The sequence below is a fragment of the Camelina sativa genome, chromosome 10 (assembly GCF_000633955.1).
Source record: "Camelina sativa cultivar DH55 chromosome 10, Cs, whole genome shotgun sequence".
Classification (NCBI taxonomy): domain Eukaryota; kingdom Viridiplantae; phylum Streptophyta; class Magnoliopsida; order Brassicales; family Brassicaceae; genus Camelina; species Camelina sativa.
This window is the reverse complement of record NC_025694.1, coordinates 13,943,790-13,960,259: the sequence shown is the minus strand read 5'-3', so window position 1 is coordinate 13,960,259 and position 16,470 is coordinate 13,943,790. Positions and strand designations below refer to the sequence as shown.

General features: G+C 33.3%; 2 protein-coding genes and 1 pseudogene across 2 annotated transcripts; 2 read left to right on the top strand and 1 right to left on the bottom strand.

Annotated features, from left to right (window-relative positions):
* LOC109126851 lies at positions 1,121 to 3,675 on the bottom strand. Its single transcript, XM_019230728.1, has 2 exons — positions 3,611 to 3,675; positions 1,121 to 1,595 (listed from the first exon to the last, which is right to left on the bottom strand). The coding sequence occupies exons 1-2, from the start codon at positions 3,673 to 3,675 to the stop codon at positions 1,121 to 1,123; spliced, it is 540 nt and encodes a 179-aa protein (XP_019086273.1).
* Positions 7,491 to 9,384, top strand: LOC104720358 (annotated as a pseudogene).
* On the top strand, positions 10,466 to 12,136 carry LOC104718875 (cytochrome P450 705A5-like). The gene is made up of 2 exons (XM_010436696.1): positions 10,466 to 11,410; positions 11,497 to 12,136. The coding sequence occupies exons 1-2, from the start codon at positions 10,484 to 10,486 to the stop codon at positions 12,124 to 12,126; spliced, it is 1,557 nt and encodes a 518-aa protein (XP_010434998.1). The 5' UTR covers positions 10,466 to 10,483; the 3' UTR covers positions 12,127 to 12,136.

Below are 16,470 nucleotides of genomic sequence, written 5' to 3'. Positions count from 1 at the left end.
GTGGAAGTCTCACTGATCTATATGCAAGGATGAGAGAGATGTCGCAACCCTTAAACCTTGTGAAACCAAACCTCTTAGCCACTGAGAATGGCATCAGATTAACTGAAGTGCCAAGATCACATAGACACCTATCAAAAGACATAGGTCCAAGGGAGCAAGGTAGAGTGAATGATCCAGGATCCTTGAGCTTCTTAGGTGCAATATTGTTCTGAATGATTGCACTGCATTCGAGACTCAGTACCACCATGCCTTGAACCTCTTTTGATCTCTCCATCACCAAGTCCTTGAGGAATTTCTGGTAGTGAGGAACAAGTGCGAATGCATCCAGTAATGGCATTCTCAACTCAATCTTCTTGACTTATTTTTCGAAAAGAGCTTTGTACTTCTCAGTAAGCTGCTTCTTAAACCTCACTGGAAATGGTAGAGGAGGCTTGTATGGTGGAGGTATGAACCTCACAGGTTTGTCATCAGAAACACTAGGTTCCTTAACTGCTTCTGGTTCGGACTGCTTCACTGGCTCGATTAGATCTTAGACTGCTTCGACTAGATCCTTGATTTGAGCTTCATCTTGAACAAAATCCTCCTCATCTAATTCCTCACTGTCCTCAGTGATGTATGGTACTCCTTGCCTGGGAGGCAATGTTTTCCCACTTCGTAGCGTAATGGCATTGGCAAATTCCTTGGGGTTTTGTTAAATAGAGAGAGAGCGTGGCAAGTGGGGTGATGGGTGATGAGACATAAAGATGAAATGTTTGGTGCAGGGGAGCAAGAGAGATGGGGTGAGTTGGTAGGAGAGTTGAAAACTCACGTGGGTGAGTGAGAAAAAGAAAGGAGTGGTTTGTAATAAAGATTCCCTCTTTTTATTTTCTTGTTTTCCCATGAATCTGACACCCTCCTTTTTGACTCTGCTTCTCCCTTATATTTTTTTTTATCCTCAATCTCTTCTGTAAATCTCATTATACTCGTCTTTAGTCTAAAGTCGCTCCTTTGACTGCTACTCCCTTCTATAGATTCCTGAACATAAGAAAACTAAAAATAAAAATTATAAAGACAAAGATCCTAACGAATATTTACAGTGATACCTTTGAGACTTCCTCCCAAGTGAGCTTGTTTAAAGTTCCTAGCTTAAATTTTCAGCTTTTTCTGCCTTTGGGGGTTCACAGAGGAGCACAGAAAACCCCTCTGGTCGGACTTGATCAGCTAGATATTTCTTGACTCTCTGACCATTTACAGTGAATTCACTGCCATCCTTGTTCAGAAGGGTGATGGCTCCAAAAGGCAGAACGTCTTTGACTGATAAAGGTCCAGACCACCTAGACTTAAGCTTTCCAGGAAATAACTTAAGTCTGGAATTGAATAGCAAAACCTGATCTCCAGCCTTGAGCTCCTTGACAATAATCTTCTTGTCATGAAAATTCTTTGTCCTTTCATTATAAATCTTGGAACTCTCATAAGCATCAAGTCTTATTTCTTCCAACTCATGGATGTCAAGAGTTCTCTTAGACTGAGTTGTGTCAATATCCAAGTTCAGCAACTTGATAGCCCAGAGTGCCTTATACTCAACCTCAACAGGGAGATGACATGCCAAATTGATACTAAGATTTTTGTTTGTCTATCCTAGCAGGTTCAATTAACCTTATGCAGTTGTAATACTTAAGGTGTCAATCCAGTTGGGAAACTTTACTATAACTCAAGATGCAATCAGGATTTCACAAGTCAAGCCAATTCAAAGAGAGTGTTTTTATCTACCAATCCTAGAATGATGAAAATGCAAAACGAAAATGAACTACATAACTAGAAACAAAAATGTATGGCAAGAAGTAAACAAGAGTAAAAACGAATTGATTCTAAGCATGAACAAACGAATCAGTCTCAGGAATGTAATATCAATCAAAAACATAAAAGTCCTAAGGATGGGAGTAATTGATGTCGGTGGAGTATCCTAGTCTACAGAGTGTTTAACAAACGACAAGCAAACTATCCCTAAACAATGAACATCACAACTTAGCTAATCCAATTTCTTGGAAAAAGCTACTCAGACTCAACCACTTCTATATCTAGCTCTCGCTAGAGAAACATGGTCGAGCAGACATGACAAACAAGTTCATTCACGTCAACAAACATCCTAGACAACTAATCTCTTAGGCTAGGAACGTAAGTCTCTGGCACTAGTTGGTCAGACATTTCATCAAACACTTTTTGAGTGTGGAAATGTCTCGAATCTAGTTCCAATTGATCAGAGAGAAACTAGTAATTCTAACACTAGTCCAGAAGGGAATCATACAAATCAAAGCTTAAACACCCTACATTCGAAGATCCTCCACCTAGTCTATCCCATCCCTAAGAACTCTAAGACTACTCAGATCCAGAAATCATCACCAAAGATGCAAACCCAGAAATCATTGAATCAAGCATAATAAGATAGATAAACATAAGAAAAACAACTTTATAAAATAAATCAAGTGCAAAAACTGAATAAACTCGGAGATGTCGAATTACAAGTCTCAGAACGTTTTTTGGTGGCTAGGTCAAACCTTAACAAAAAGAACTAAAACGAGGTTAAAGATAAGATGTCTCGGCAAAGACTTAACAAAATGTATATAGTAGTCCAACATGGAAAGCCCTAAAACTCAGAAACGACTAGGTAAGGAGTCGGTTTGGGAATTCCATGGAGCGTGTGAGATAAAACGTCATTCTTCCTGACATGTGTGATCGAGTCCGTGCGCGACGAGTGGAATGCAATGTCATCGTGGCTCGTCCTAGGTGGCTTGAGTGAAGTCAACTCGAACGGTGATGGTGTTGGCTCGAGCGGGTGGCTCGAGTGAAGTTGACTCGAAGGACGTCGACTCGAATGGATCGAGTGGGTTGACTCGAAGGACGTCGACTCGAACGGATCAAGTGGTGGCTCGAGTGGATTGACTCCGACGTCTCCTAGACACCTGAAATACTCCGAAATGCACGATGTATGCAAAGATGATGCAAGAACTACCTAAATATGCAAAATGTACAAAAAAGGCTAGAAATTGATGTAAAACAACTAGTTATCCTAGCTAAATGCATGACAATTACATGCTAAGCAGAGTCAAAATATAGACATATCATTCTACATAAATATAGATCGTCTCATATTTTTCATCGAACAAAACAATTTATTCAAAAACACTGCTTTCAACTTTGTTCTACTGTAAAAAAAAATTAATGGGAAAGTAAATTTTTTTTTTTTATTCTAAAATTTTTTCATACTTTCTCTTTTTTCAGTTCGGAATAGGTAAGATTAATATGTTGACTCAAGAAAAAGAAGATTAATCTATGCGTCTTCTTTTTCTAATACTGTATTTTAAATTTTGTTATAGTATTTTTAAATTGTTTTATTTATTTTATATTTTCATCTTTGAATTATTTGGGATTTAGATACCATCGTGCTTATAATTTTCTATTATTTTTTTAATTATGTCAAATTAATTTTCTTCTAATTTCTCAACCTTGATTGGTTGGTCGTCGACCCTTTTTTGTGCAAACATAATTATTACTATTCATTCAAATCCCAAAGGGAGATAACGAGTAGAAGCTCATCAACCAAATTGTTGGATAAAATAGGTTAATCAAATACAAGCCTACAACAAAACATAAGTCGTTGTTGATAAATCCAGAGAAGCTCGGAGACTGTGACACCATGGTTTGCGGAAAGGTTTAAAAGAATTAATTTGGCCACCTATGTCACCAAAGTGCACTTATCTTTGCAGTCAACGATCTTAAGAGAATTCCAGAGTTAAGCATGCTTGAGTTGGAGTAGTTTCAGGATGGGAGACCTTCCGAGAAGTGATTGTCAAAACAATGCGAGTGATGACAAACTACAGGGAAAGACCATGTGGTGATTTGTAGGGTCGGTAAAGTATTTAAAGCCTCCTGGATATAACAAACCGGCCGTAAAATATGGATGGACCCACAGGCCAGGAATGGAGTGGGCCCAACTAAGGAAGGTGGCGGTCGTGGCATTACAAAGACAGAGGCTACATCATGGTATGTCAAAGAAACTTCCACGAATATATTGAGAAATTTAACATTAGTTATTATCAAAAGATTTTGTGACGTTAGAAAAGGGTTTTTAGTTTCTTTGGCTGTCAGAGCAAGCCATTTTGAGTTAGCTAAAAGACGTGAACATGTTCTCTCTACATAGGAGGAGTGCAGAGCCGAGGTTATCTCTATGGTGGAGGAGGTTGGTCGCAAAGTTATCTCCCCAAGGGAAGAAGCTGGATGAGGTTGGACACGTAGTTATCTTCCCAAGAGAGGAAGGCGGAGCCAAGGTTCTCTTCATGGTAGAGGAGGTTGGACGCAAGGTTTTTTACATAAAGGAGGGAGGAGGGCAGAGCCGAAGTTCTCTCCATGGTTGGTCATACACTATTGTGATAATACATCATTGATTGAAAAACTATAATAGTTGGATTAATGGGTTCATATAGTAATTAAAAGAGATATATAATAGTTGGCTTAATGTATTCATATACACATTTTCTAGGTGGTGGTAAAGAATATATTTGTAACATACATTATATTTAGGTATAAAAAATACACTTTTAATGGTAACATACATAAAAGATTTGTAAATAGATACAAATCAATGTATTATGGCAAAAATAAATTTTATAAAGAACGTACAACATATTTCAATATATTTTTGTTAAATTTAACTTTATTTACAAAATTTTAAACCCGCAAATCGGACGGGTCATGATCTAATTATTATTATAATAGACAAATGGGTAATTGGATGCAAGATAATATCATTAATTCATTGGGGTGTTTCCACAAGAAAAAAAGTCATTTGGGTATGAAAAAGCCTTCAACATCGTTTATTAGGTGAAGGTATAAATTTGTATCTTATTATATAAAGCTTGGTCCTTAAGTTATAATAACTCACTAGATCGTGTCACGTGTTAGTTTTGACGATCAGATATCAAAGTTAAAAACTTACCAGATCGTGACATGTATCAATTTTACGATCAGAAGTCGCATATCAAAGTTAGTAACTCATCAGATCGTGCCACGTGTGAATTTTAACAATCAGAAATCATAGTTTTCAAGCTTAGTAAAACGATGAATAAGATAATTGTAATATTATTATATTAAAAATCTTTGCTAATCCTAAAAGGAAAAGTATTGTAAATACACCTCTCTATATACACAAATAGATGATGACATATATTTCACGAGACAAAATAATTTTGACTAGCATTGTTTTTTTTTGGTAAAATTTTCTTCTTTGTTTTTATTAACCTTTTGTTTGACAAAACATTGTTCTTGAACAAGTTTCGAAGACAATTTCTTTGTTATCTAATGAAAGCAACTATATCAAACGATTCCTAGATATTACCACGTGTTTTCTAATATACAGAAAAATTTTGAAAAAAGGAATTAACAAAAATATACAGAAAATTATTAACTCTAAAAAATATAAATACTCACTTCTATATAAACATATCATGTTATTCATCTAATAAAATAATTTATTCAAAAATATTGCTTTAAGCTTTGTTCTATTGGTCAAATTTTTTTAATGGCAAGACAAATTTTCCTTATTTTTTTAAACTAAAATATACTCATACTTTCTACTTTTTCAGTTTGGAATAGTTAGATTAATATGTTGACCCAAAAAAATAGAAGATTAGTATATGCATCTTCTTTCACTAATTTTGTATTTTAAAATTTATTGTAGTAGTTTTAGATTGTTTTATTTAATTTATATATTCATCTTTGAATTATTTGAGATTCATATATTACCGTGCTTATAATTTTCTATTATTTCGTTAATTATGTCAAATTAATTTTCTTCTAATTTCTCAACCTTGATTGGTTGGTCATAAACATTTTTTTTTGTGCAAACATAATTGTTACCATTTGTTCAATCTCAAAAGGAGATAAAGAGGAGAAGATCATCAACCTAATAAATGGATAAAATAGGCTAATCAAACACAAGCCTACAACAAACATAAATAGATTGGAAAAACAGAAATCGTTGTTGATAGATCCATAGGAGCTTGGAGACAGAGACTACATCATGGTGTGTCAAAGAAACTTTCATGAATACATTGGAAAAATTCACTTACTATCAAAAGATTTTGTGACGTTGGAAAATGGTATTTAGTTTCATTGGTTGCTAGAGCAAACCACTTTGAGATAAGTAAAAGACGTGAACATGTTTTCTCCACACAGGAGGAGGGCATAGCCGAGGTTCTCTCTATAGCGGAGGAAGTTGGACGCAAGGTTATCTCCCTAAGGTAAGAAGGTAGGGGAGGTGAAACAACCCGACCCGTTTTTTTTTTTAATAATAAATACAATATATAATTAAGCATCTCATACTACTTAATTAAACCAACCCAAACCACAACTCATCATTAAACCAACAATAGACATTATACACAGCGAAAACATACAAATAATATCAAACCAATATATCATTAATACAATAACATTCTTAATCATTCCATCCAACAACCTAACATGACTCTAACCAAGGTTCCAAAAACATAACCATACATAACCAACATCACACAAACGAGACCCTAGATCATCCTCCTCCTCATTGCCTTGATTCCATGATCACACTTTGCCTTTACCTGCACCGCAAACACAAATTGAGATGCATGAGTATTTAATAAACACTCAGTGAGGCAATCCTCCCATCTACTGGGCTATACACACAAGCAACAGAGATTCAAATGTTAACCAATACAACAAAGCAGGAAAACAAGCGACAAACAAGTTGGTGTCGACGGACACCAAAATGGTATTGATCGACACTGACATCTTGTTGGTCAAATTACTATAAAGAAAATAGTTATGGAACAAAAAAAATTGTCATAGATTAGAGACGCAATTCTCGTTCCAAAAGAGATACCTCTAGATTATGTACATCAAATAACCCGAACTAAACAGAATCCAACTTGAATTGAACACCCCTAATCAAATTGTAAGAAATGTTTTAATTAGTTGAGAAAAATAGATATGTAACATCACATGACATAAGGGTACAATTAATGGAAATTACAAACCTTTGTTAAAATAGGATGCATGCCATGTGTCAATCTTTTAATTTTTATTGTTAATAATAAACATTGAAATTAAATGTATCTCTTAAATAAAATTTAATACATATAATAATAATTCTAATGAAAATCTAATGAAAATAGATGATGTATATGTTTGTAAAAGAAAATACACTTTTTAATATAAAATATATAACTAAATTTAATAAAAATGAATAAATGGTGTATTTAGAGCTAAGAGAAAAAGACTTAAAAGTATCACATGTCAGTTATTCGTAGTTGGTGTGATAAGAAAAAACATTTGATTAATATTTAATAAGATTACTCACTTATATGAGTCCATGAATAGAGCATCAATATAAAGAGAGTACCTCCCTTGTATCTTAGACCCGTAAACCCCTCAAACAAACATCTTCGCTCATTGTTGAGAGAAGAAAAGAAGTCAACATGGTAGAATTTTATGAGTTGTTATTGGCTGTGGTAGTTTCACTCGTTGTGGTGACGTTATTTCATTGGATCTACCAGTGGAGAAATCCGAAAACCAATGGAAAACTACCACCAGGATCCATGGGTTTTCCGATTATTGGAGACACTTTTGAGTTCATGAAGCCTCATGATGTTCTTCAGTTTCCAACATTCATCAAGAAGCCTCATGATGTTCTTCAGTTTCCAACATTCATCAAGAAGAGAGTTCTCAGGTTCTTTGCAAATTCTCTAGCATGCATCATTTGTATGTAAACTTATAAATATATAATTTAAAATTACCTGGAAATATAACATTCACCTAATTTACGTTAACTTTCCCTTGACATACTTGTTCGAAAAGATATGGACCAGTATTTCGGACAAGTTTATTTGGAAGCAAAGCTATAATCTCGTTGGATTTTGAAATGTACCTGGAAATAGCTAAGGCAAATCATGTTCCAGGTATCACGAAGAGCATATCACGACTATTTGGGAAACAACTTGTTTATCCAGAGCAAGAAGTCCCATAAACATGTCCGGAACTTGACATTTCAGTTGTTGGGTCCAAAATATTTAAAGCTGAAGATGGTAGAAGACGTCGATCTCTTGGCTCGCACATACATGGAGGAAGGATCCAGGAACGGCTGCCTTGACGTCAAGGAAACATCAAGCAAGGTGACAAAAAAAATGTCATTTTTTTCTTAATGTTTATAACTCGTGGTATGATTCTGTTTTAATGGATTACTCAATGGCTCATCTCATCAAACACATATCATCGAATTTTACAGATCTTAATTGAGTGTCTTGCAAAGAAAGTTATGGGTGAAATGGAACCAGAGGCAGCAAAATAACTTGCACTATGTTGGAGATATTTTCCAAGGGATTGGTTTCAATTCTCTTGGAACATTCCTGTAACTGGTGTCTATCGAATGATGAAGGTATGTGTTTTTCCAAGGGAGTGGTTTCAACTCTCTTGGAACGTTCCTATGATTGTGCATATAATTTGAGGGAATATAATTGTTCCTATGATGTGTTTCTTCACAGGCAAGAAAGCGGATGATGAAGTTAATAAAGGAAACAGTATTAAAGAAGAGAGCATCAGGAGAGGAGTTCAGAGAGTTTTTCGAGATTATCTTCGGAGAAATGGAAGGCGGGGCTGAAAAAATGAGCGTCGAGAATGCTATTGAATACATATATACTTTCTTTTTGATTGCTAATGAGACAACACCAGGGATCCTTGCGGCTACAGTTAAACTCATAAGCGATCACCCTAATGTCATGCAAGAGTTGCAAAGAGAACATGATAGAATTGTCCAAGGTAAGTCCGAGAAGGAGGCTGGCTTAACATGGGAAGACTACAAATCAATGACGTTCACCCAAATGGTGAGTGTGTATCATAGTCATATATATAAATCCACTCATTGGTAATTAGTTGTAAGTTGTATGTCTATTAACCTTGATATATATATATAGTAGGTCAGACAAATGTTGTGTTTTATTTCAGGTGATATATGAGTCGCTTAGGATCACAAGCACAGAGCCTACAGTACTTAGAATAACTGATCATGATTTCCAAGTTGGTGATTATACAATTCCAGCTGGTTGGATCTTCATGGGCTATGCTAATGTCCATTGTAATCCGGAGAAGTATGATGACCCTCTAGCATTTGATCCATGGCGCTGGAAGGTGATTTATATAATTTTAAGCATATAATCATTAAATTTTCAGATTGAAGACTTGGGCTCAATCCTCTCCAAATCGTACATTCCCTTTGGCGCTGGTTCTAGACTATGTGTAGGAGCTGAGTTCGCTAAGCTTCAGATGGCCATTTTTATACATCATTTGTTTAGATACAGGTTCATTTTTATCACCTAACGCACCATGTATTAATTTATTTTTAACAGCTCAAAGCTTTTTTTACTTAATTAAATGGTTTTCTATCTACCCATGGTTTAAAGGTGGTCAATGAAGAAAGAGACTGCAGTACTTCGAAGGTTTATGCTTATGTTTCCATGTGGATCTGATGTTCAATTCTCATATGACACCAAAGTGGATAACTATGTTGGTTATTAGAGCTAGTAGTTATATCTTAAAGTTGTTAGTTCGAATCCCAGAGTAAAACAGAATATCTTTTTTTTTGTCCGACTGTTCTGGTTGCTACAAACGGGTAAAACCCATCTTTTAAGAGGCCAGTGGTCAATATGTATATTTCCATTGAATAAATAGTGTACGCTTAACACTTCGTATAACATAGGTGGTGTATCATATTTATATCTCAGAGTCAGACCATCATACTTCGTTCAAAACCATACTACAGTTCAGAAACATACGCCAGAAAACATTTAATACGTACATTTCATTTTGCTATATTACGTTTACATCTCAAAACATCATCGTCTTCCAGAAGCGTATAGTAAATCTAGATCCTACTTATCCATATCAAAACACTTCTTACAAGTTCCTATAGCAAAATAAGATGTGGAGAAAAATAGATAAATAGGAAGATCTTTGACTAATATAGAGGAGACACTGAATAATTAAGTAATTATAAACTGAAATCCATAAAAGAAAAGGCTTAATAAGAGTTTCCAGCTCTACAAATACCTTTTCCTCCTTTTTCTTTCTTTTTTTTTCTTCCTTACGTTCAAAGCGATAATTACCCTAATATCTAAGTATTTCACATGCGCTTAATCTATATTAGAAGAATCTGACAATATTGATAGAAGTCTTCTAGTTGTCACGTTGGGCGATGAAAACGCTTAACGAGTTCTTTAACTAGGATTTAATAATTATTAATCAAAAGAGAAGACTTCTATTTAAAATAAAATAAAAAAACGACTACAACTTGCAATTTTCTCACGTTCTTTCGACGAGAAAGCATATCATATTTGCTAATAAAACAGAGCATGATAATACATTGATTCTTGACAAAAAAGATTAGTCTGCTTCATTTGTCTCTGCACTTTGAGCAACAATGGCAGCAATAATCACACTTGACCTTCAAACCATCTTCATCTTCATCTTCTTATGTCTCTTCTCACTTCTCTGTTACTCTCTCTTTTTCATAAAACCAAAGAACTCACGAGATGGTCGTAGTCTTCCTCCGAGCCCTCCTTCTCTTCCGATCATCGGTCATCTTCACCTCATTCTTATGTCTTCTTTAACCCACAAGTCTTTTCAGAGACTCTCTTCCAAGTATGGACCTCTTCTCCATCTCCACATTTTTCACATCCCCATAGTCCTAGCCTCTTCGGCTTCAGTGGCCTACGATATCTTCAGGGACCAAGACGTAAATGTTTCCTTTCGGAGTTCCCCTCCGATTGAAGAGTCTCTCTTACTGGGATCGTATAGCTTCATCAGCGCTCCCTATGGCGATTACTGGAAATTCATGAGGAAGCTGATGGTTACAAAGATTCTTGGACCGCAGGCACTAGAACGTTCACGAAGGTTCCGTGAAGATGAGCTTGATCGCTTTTACAAAGTTCTGGTTGACAAGGCAGTGAAGAAGGAAACTGTTGAGATCGGTGAGGAAGCAGCGAAGTTCAACAACAACACCATCTGCAAGATGATCATGGGAAGGAGTTGTTCTGAGGAGAATGGTGAGGCGGAGAGAGTCAGAGGCTTGGTGACCGAGTCGATGGCCTTGACAAAGAAAATTTTCTTGGCCACCGTATTTGAAAAACCGCTTAGGAAGCTTGGGATCTCACTGTTTAAAAAGGAGATTATGAGTGTTTCACACAAGTTTGACGAGCTGCTGGAGAAGATTCTTGTGGAACACGAAGAGAAATTGGAGGAGCATCATCATCAAGGTACTGACATGATGGATGTGTTGTTGGAAGCTTATAGAGACGAAGACACAGAGTATAAGATCACAAGAAACCATATTAAGTCTTTGTTTGTGGTAAATGTTCTTCTCTTTAGGTGGTTGTTTTGTAAGCCAAATACCATTGGTTTTACTGGCTAACAAATGTTTGTTACTATTTATAGGATCTTTTCATTGCAGGTACTGACACCTCATCGACCACTACACAGTGGATCATGGCAGAGATCATTAACCATCCCAAGATTTTTGAGAGACTAAGAGAAGAAATCGATTCTGTTGTAGGGAAAACAAGGTTGGTTCAAGAAACTGACCTACCAAACCTTCCTTACTTGCAAGCTATAATCAAAGAAGGGCTAAGATTGCATCCACCTGGGCCTCTCGTGCCAAGGACACTCCAAGAAAGGTGTGAAATTAAAGGGTTTCACATACCAGAAAAGACAATAATTATTGTTAATTCCTATGCTATAATGAGAGATCCTGATTTTTGGGAAGATCCTGAGGAGTTTAAGCCAGAGAGATTTTTAGGTCTTTCAAGATCAGGGCAAGAGGACGAGAAAAGAGATAAGTTCCTAAAGTACATTCCTTTTGCCAGTGGAAGGAGAGGTTGTCCTGGAACAAATCTAGCTTATGTCTCTGTAGGAACCGCGATTGGAGTGATGGTGCAATGCTTTGATTGGAAAATCGAAGGAGAGGAAGTCAACATGAATGAGGCTGCTGGAACAATGGTGTTGACCATGGCTAAACCTCTTAAGTGCACTCCTGTTCCTAGAACCCTAAACCCATTACCTTCCTAGTTCTTTACTGTTTTTTATTTATTTTAAGTAATCTCGTGATAAATCAAACATGTGATATGATATAAGTTTTAAATTCCTAATCACTCATGCCACAAGTGCTAAATGATCTTAAACCATGGATAAAAACAAGTCTTCCTAATCACTCATAGTCTCGTGTGTTGCAAAGAGAGCATGTTCATCGTAGGAATGTTAAACATGCAGAGTCTGAGAGTCATCCATACATAATTCAGATTAATGATGGATGACTCTGCATGTTACGGAGAAAGCTGCATCGTAATATAATTTGTCGTAGGAACTATTCATCATAATCGTGTAAATTGCAGGTACTTGAATACCATCATGATAAGATAAAGATCAAATAACGATCATAATGATGTAATTTGACAAAAATACAAAGAAACAAAAAAACTTTCACAAACATTTGCATTGAAAATATGAAACAACATTTCTTATCAAACATAAATTAAGTTGTAAAAATATTATTAACCAAAAAAAAAGAAGTTGTAAGACGAAGAAAGTGAATCCTCTATATATTCAAAGAGAGTTTTTTTTGTGCATTTGTGGCAAGCCCACATTTTTCAACTAAATTATATTTTTCTTTTAGTTTTGCTATTCTTCTTGACATCTCAACACTAAATTAGAGAAATATAACCTTTTAAAATCATTTTAGTTTATTTTCAGTTTTTTGGTTAACATAACTTATTTTAGTGGTGGGATTCAGTTCCGATTGACAGATTCTGAGATGTGAATATGAAGTGTGTAAAACCAAAAGTATGAACTTGTGTCTTTTTTTCATTGTCATATTAGAAAGACAAATATATATATACTAGATAAGGTCCGCGTAATAATGCGGATAAAAATTTAAAAAAAATATTGAGAATAACTAAGTAGTAATAGACATGTTTTTAGATTCTATCTTGTAACATTTTAATATTGAACATGAACTTCTCATATTTCATTTTAATACTCTCTCAGTTCTATTATATAAGAGTTTGAAGGCTTTTTGCATTATTTTATAATATTTTCTCAAATTTCTATGTATATTTTTATTAATATAACAATTTATGACTATTTGAACTATGCAATATATTTTTCGGGAAAACGATTTATTGCCCCACAAAAAGCATCACATCAAACTAGATAGAGCTCAATCTTTGATAACCAGAAGAAAATCATTATGTTCTTTTTTTTTTCTTTTAATTTGTTTTAATTAATTTAATTCAGTTTAAATTATGTTATATTTGTTTTATTATTTTATTTAGTTGGTTCAATAAATAGTGAACCGAGCAAAACCAATGTTTGTGGGTAATTAGGTGAAAACTATGTTTCAAAGGAGATATAGATCTTGAACTATGGAGTCTGAGAGATATAGATTGAGAAATATTTTCTCGGAGATATATAGCACGTGGTAATAGATTGAGCTCTATCTGGCTTGATATGATATTCTCTTGGAGAAATATATCGTTTTCCGTATATTTTATTATTGGTTGAAGTTTTATACATGACATAATATTTATTGTTTATAAATGTTTGTGTTTTTATCCAAAAACTCTTATAGGACATGGAATACCATTTAAATATCTATAACATCGTAATAAACCATATTTTAAGTTTAATTATACATTTCATCTTAATGCATAGAACTAAATATTTTATATCAAACACAATTAATAAATCATATCAAGTCTATATCTTAGTAAGAATTGAAAATACAAATAAAATTTAACAAAATATAATTTTAACTCATTTCATAATCAATTTTAAATAAGTGAAAGTTCTAAAATAAAATCATATATAAAGATATATAGACATTACCATCAAATTAGTGAAGATTCATTCCTATAAATTATAATATATTTCGTATTATCTTATGTTTTAACATATGCATTACAAAAATACATGTGCTCAAATTATAAAATCAAACATAAAAAAATATGAATAATATTCTTGAATCAATTTTTTTAAAATGATACATATTAATATTTGAAATATTTTTAATCTAAAATAAATTTCATCGTTAGACATTCAGTTTAGTAATCACATTTAACTATCTATTTCATCTTAAAACCATAATTCACTTCTTCATGTATTAGAGTTAAAATTTTAATAAAAAAAACTAATATGAGCATCATATGAGATAATATGTATATTGATTAGTATTTTAAATTTAACAATAAACAATCAGTAAAAAAATCAGTTAACATCCACAAAAAATTTGGAAATTCAAAAATATCCTAAATATGATTTTAGTATATGTCGTAATTTCATAAATAATACTTTTGTCAGTTTTCATCAATTAACCAAAAATTCATTCCTACAAACTCAGTTTTTCTATTTTTCTTTCAGGTTTCTCATATTACTACATGCATTAAAATCTTTAAAATAAAATATGTAAAACTATACTAATACACATCATGTATTGATTTTTTTTTAAAGTTCATTACTCTTTCAAGGTTTTGTGTGCTTACTTACAATAAAGATTTATATTACAACGATAAATGCAATTTATATTCGACTAAAATTATGTTAAATAACTTATGTTATTCTTTTTAGCTTTGTTATTCATTATTTATTGATTAATATACATGTTTAATTAATTTCGTTTTTGATAACACATGTCAAATTTTATTGAGAACACACGTACAATATAATTAGAAAGTATATTGATTTTGTTAGTTTTCCTTTTTGATTTAGAAAAATAATTTTTTTTTATAATATAACATGTAAAATTCTGTAAATAAAATTACACATGTGTCATGATCTAATCAATATATTTGACACGTGTCACTATCTTGTTAATGAGTAACTTTGACATTTTTAAAAATATAAACATATAAAATTCTGTAAATAGAATTAGACATGTGTCGACATCTAATCAATATATTTGACATGTGTCAAGATCTTGTTAATGAGTAATTTTGTCATCAAAGTTTATATAATAAGATATATATATTGAAGAAATTAGTATTATTTAAGAAATTAGTATTGTTTTCAAGTTAGTATTATTTCAATTTAAGTTAATCTTAATTTAAGAAATTAAAATTACTTTTTATCTCTTTATATATAGGTGTCGATGTATCATATAATGTACTGTAACATTGTTTTTATGATAGTGTACTCTCATCAGTTTTTCATAATTGTAAAAGGTTTTCAAAACATATTATAAAACAAAACCCAACTAGTACTATATATTCAAACAAAACCCAACTAGTACTAATTGTTAGGAAATATATATATATTTTATATATATTTACTCGTGCAAGGTCTTTGAGTCTTAATATGTTATTAATGGAGTCTTATTAGTACTTGCATGTGTTACTATTATTATATGGTTTTTGAGAGTCAATGTATAAATTAGAGCAGCATTAATTGCCCCATGTATTTCATTAGTTTAATGACTTTCGCCTTGACCATATTTCATTAGTAGTATATTTTATTTTGCTTAGATTCTTTTGACTCTCATATAAATTGCCTAAATTAGAGCAACATTAACTATCCCACGTTTTTCATTTTGTCTGCTCCAGTTTAGTGGATCACATTTGACCCGTTTGTTAAGTAATATGCTTACTTTGTTGAATGTGTTTAATCTTTTTTGTATCGAAATAATTAGTGCTTTCGAAAGAAAAGAAAAAGTGTGTAACACTGAAGACATCGGCTGCATGCATGTGAGGAGGTAAACGAAGGCAGTAAGCATATGCTGTTATTTTTTCCAACTAATTCCAGAGGACTAACCTTCTATGCCATGACCGTGGTGTAAGAGTTAGCTGGAAAATGTAATTTCGTGAGGACTCCTTATATCCAACCTGAAACTGTTGACTATAAGAATAAACATGAATCCTATAACAATATGGAAGTCCAGAGAACCGTACGTCTCTCCCTATGATCCGATTCCGAAGCGGTGATTTTGAAACTATGTCGGACGAATGAGTGTGTGCAATCAATACTTAACTAGGTTCGGGTACGTGTGGAGTTATTTCTACATAATGTTTAAAAATATACAATTGTCAAGCCATCGAACCCATCTAATATGTCTGATTGAAACGTTTAAATTTTTTTGACCCAAAAAAATCTCATTTCTCGTAATTCATATGAGTAAATAGTATATCCGCATATGTTCTGCTTGAATTCTTGTTCCTAAAATTCTCGTCCCGTATTTTGTCATACTTGAATATACCCACACAAAATTCTCATAACCTGATTATTATGTAACTAATTTGAACGATTTCCTAAAATATAATACATCTATTGTTTAATCTATTTTTTTCTTCTTAATATGTAAATTGGGTCAGTTTGGCAACATAGATATTTGATATGATTTTTTTCTAACCCTTAAGTGTATTCCCC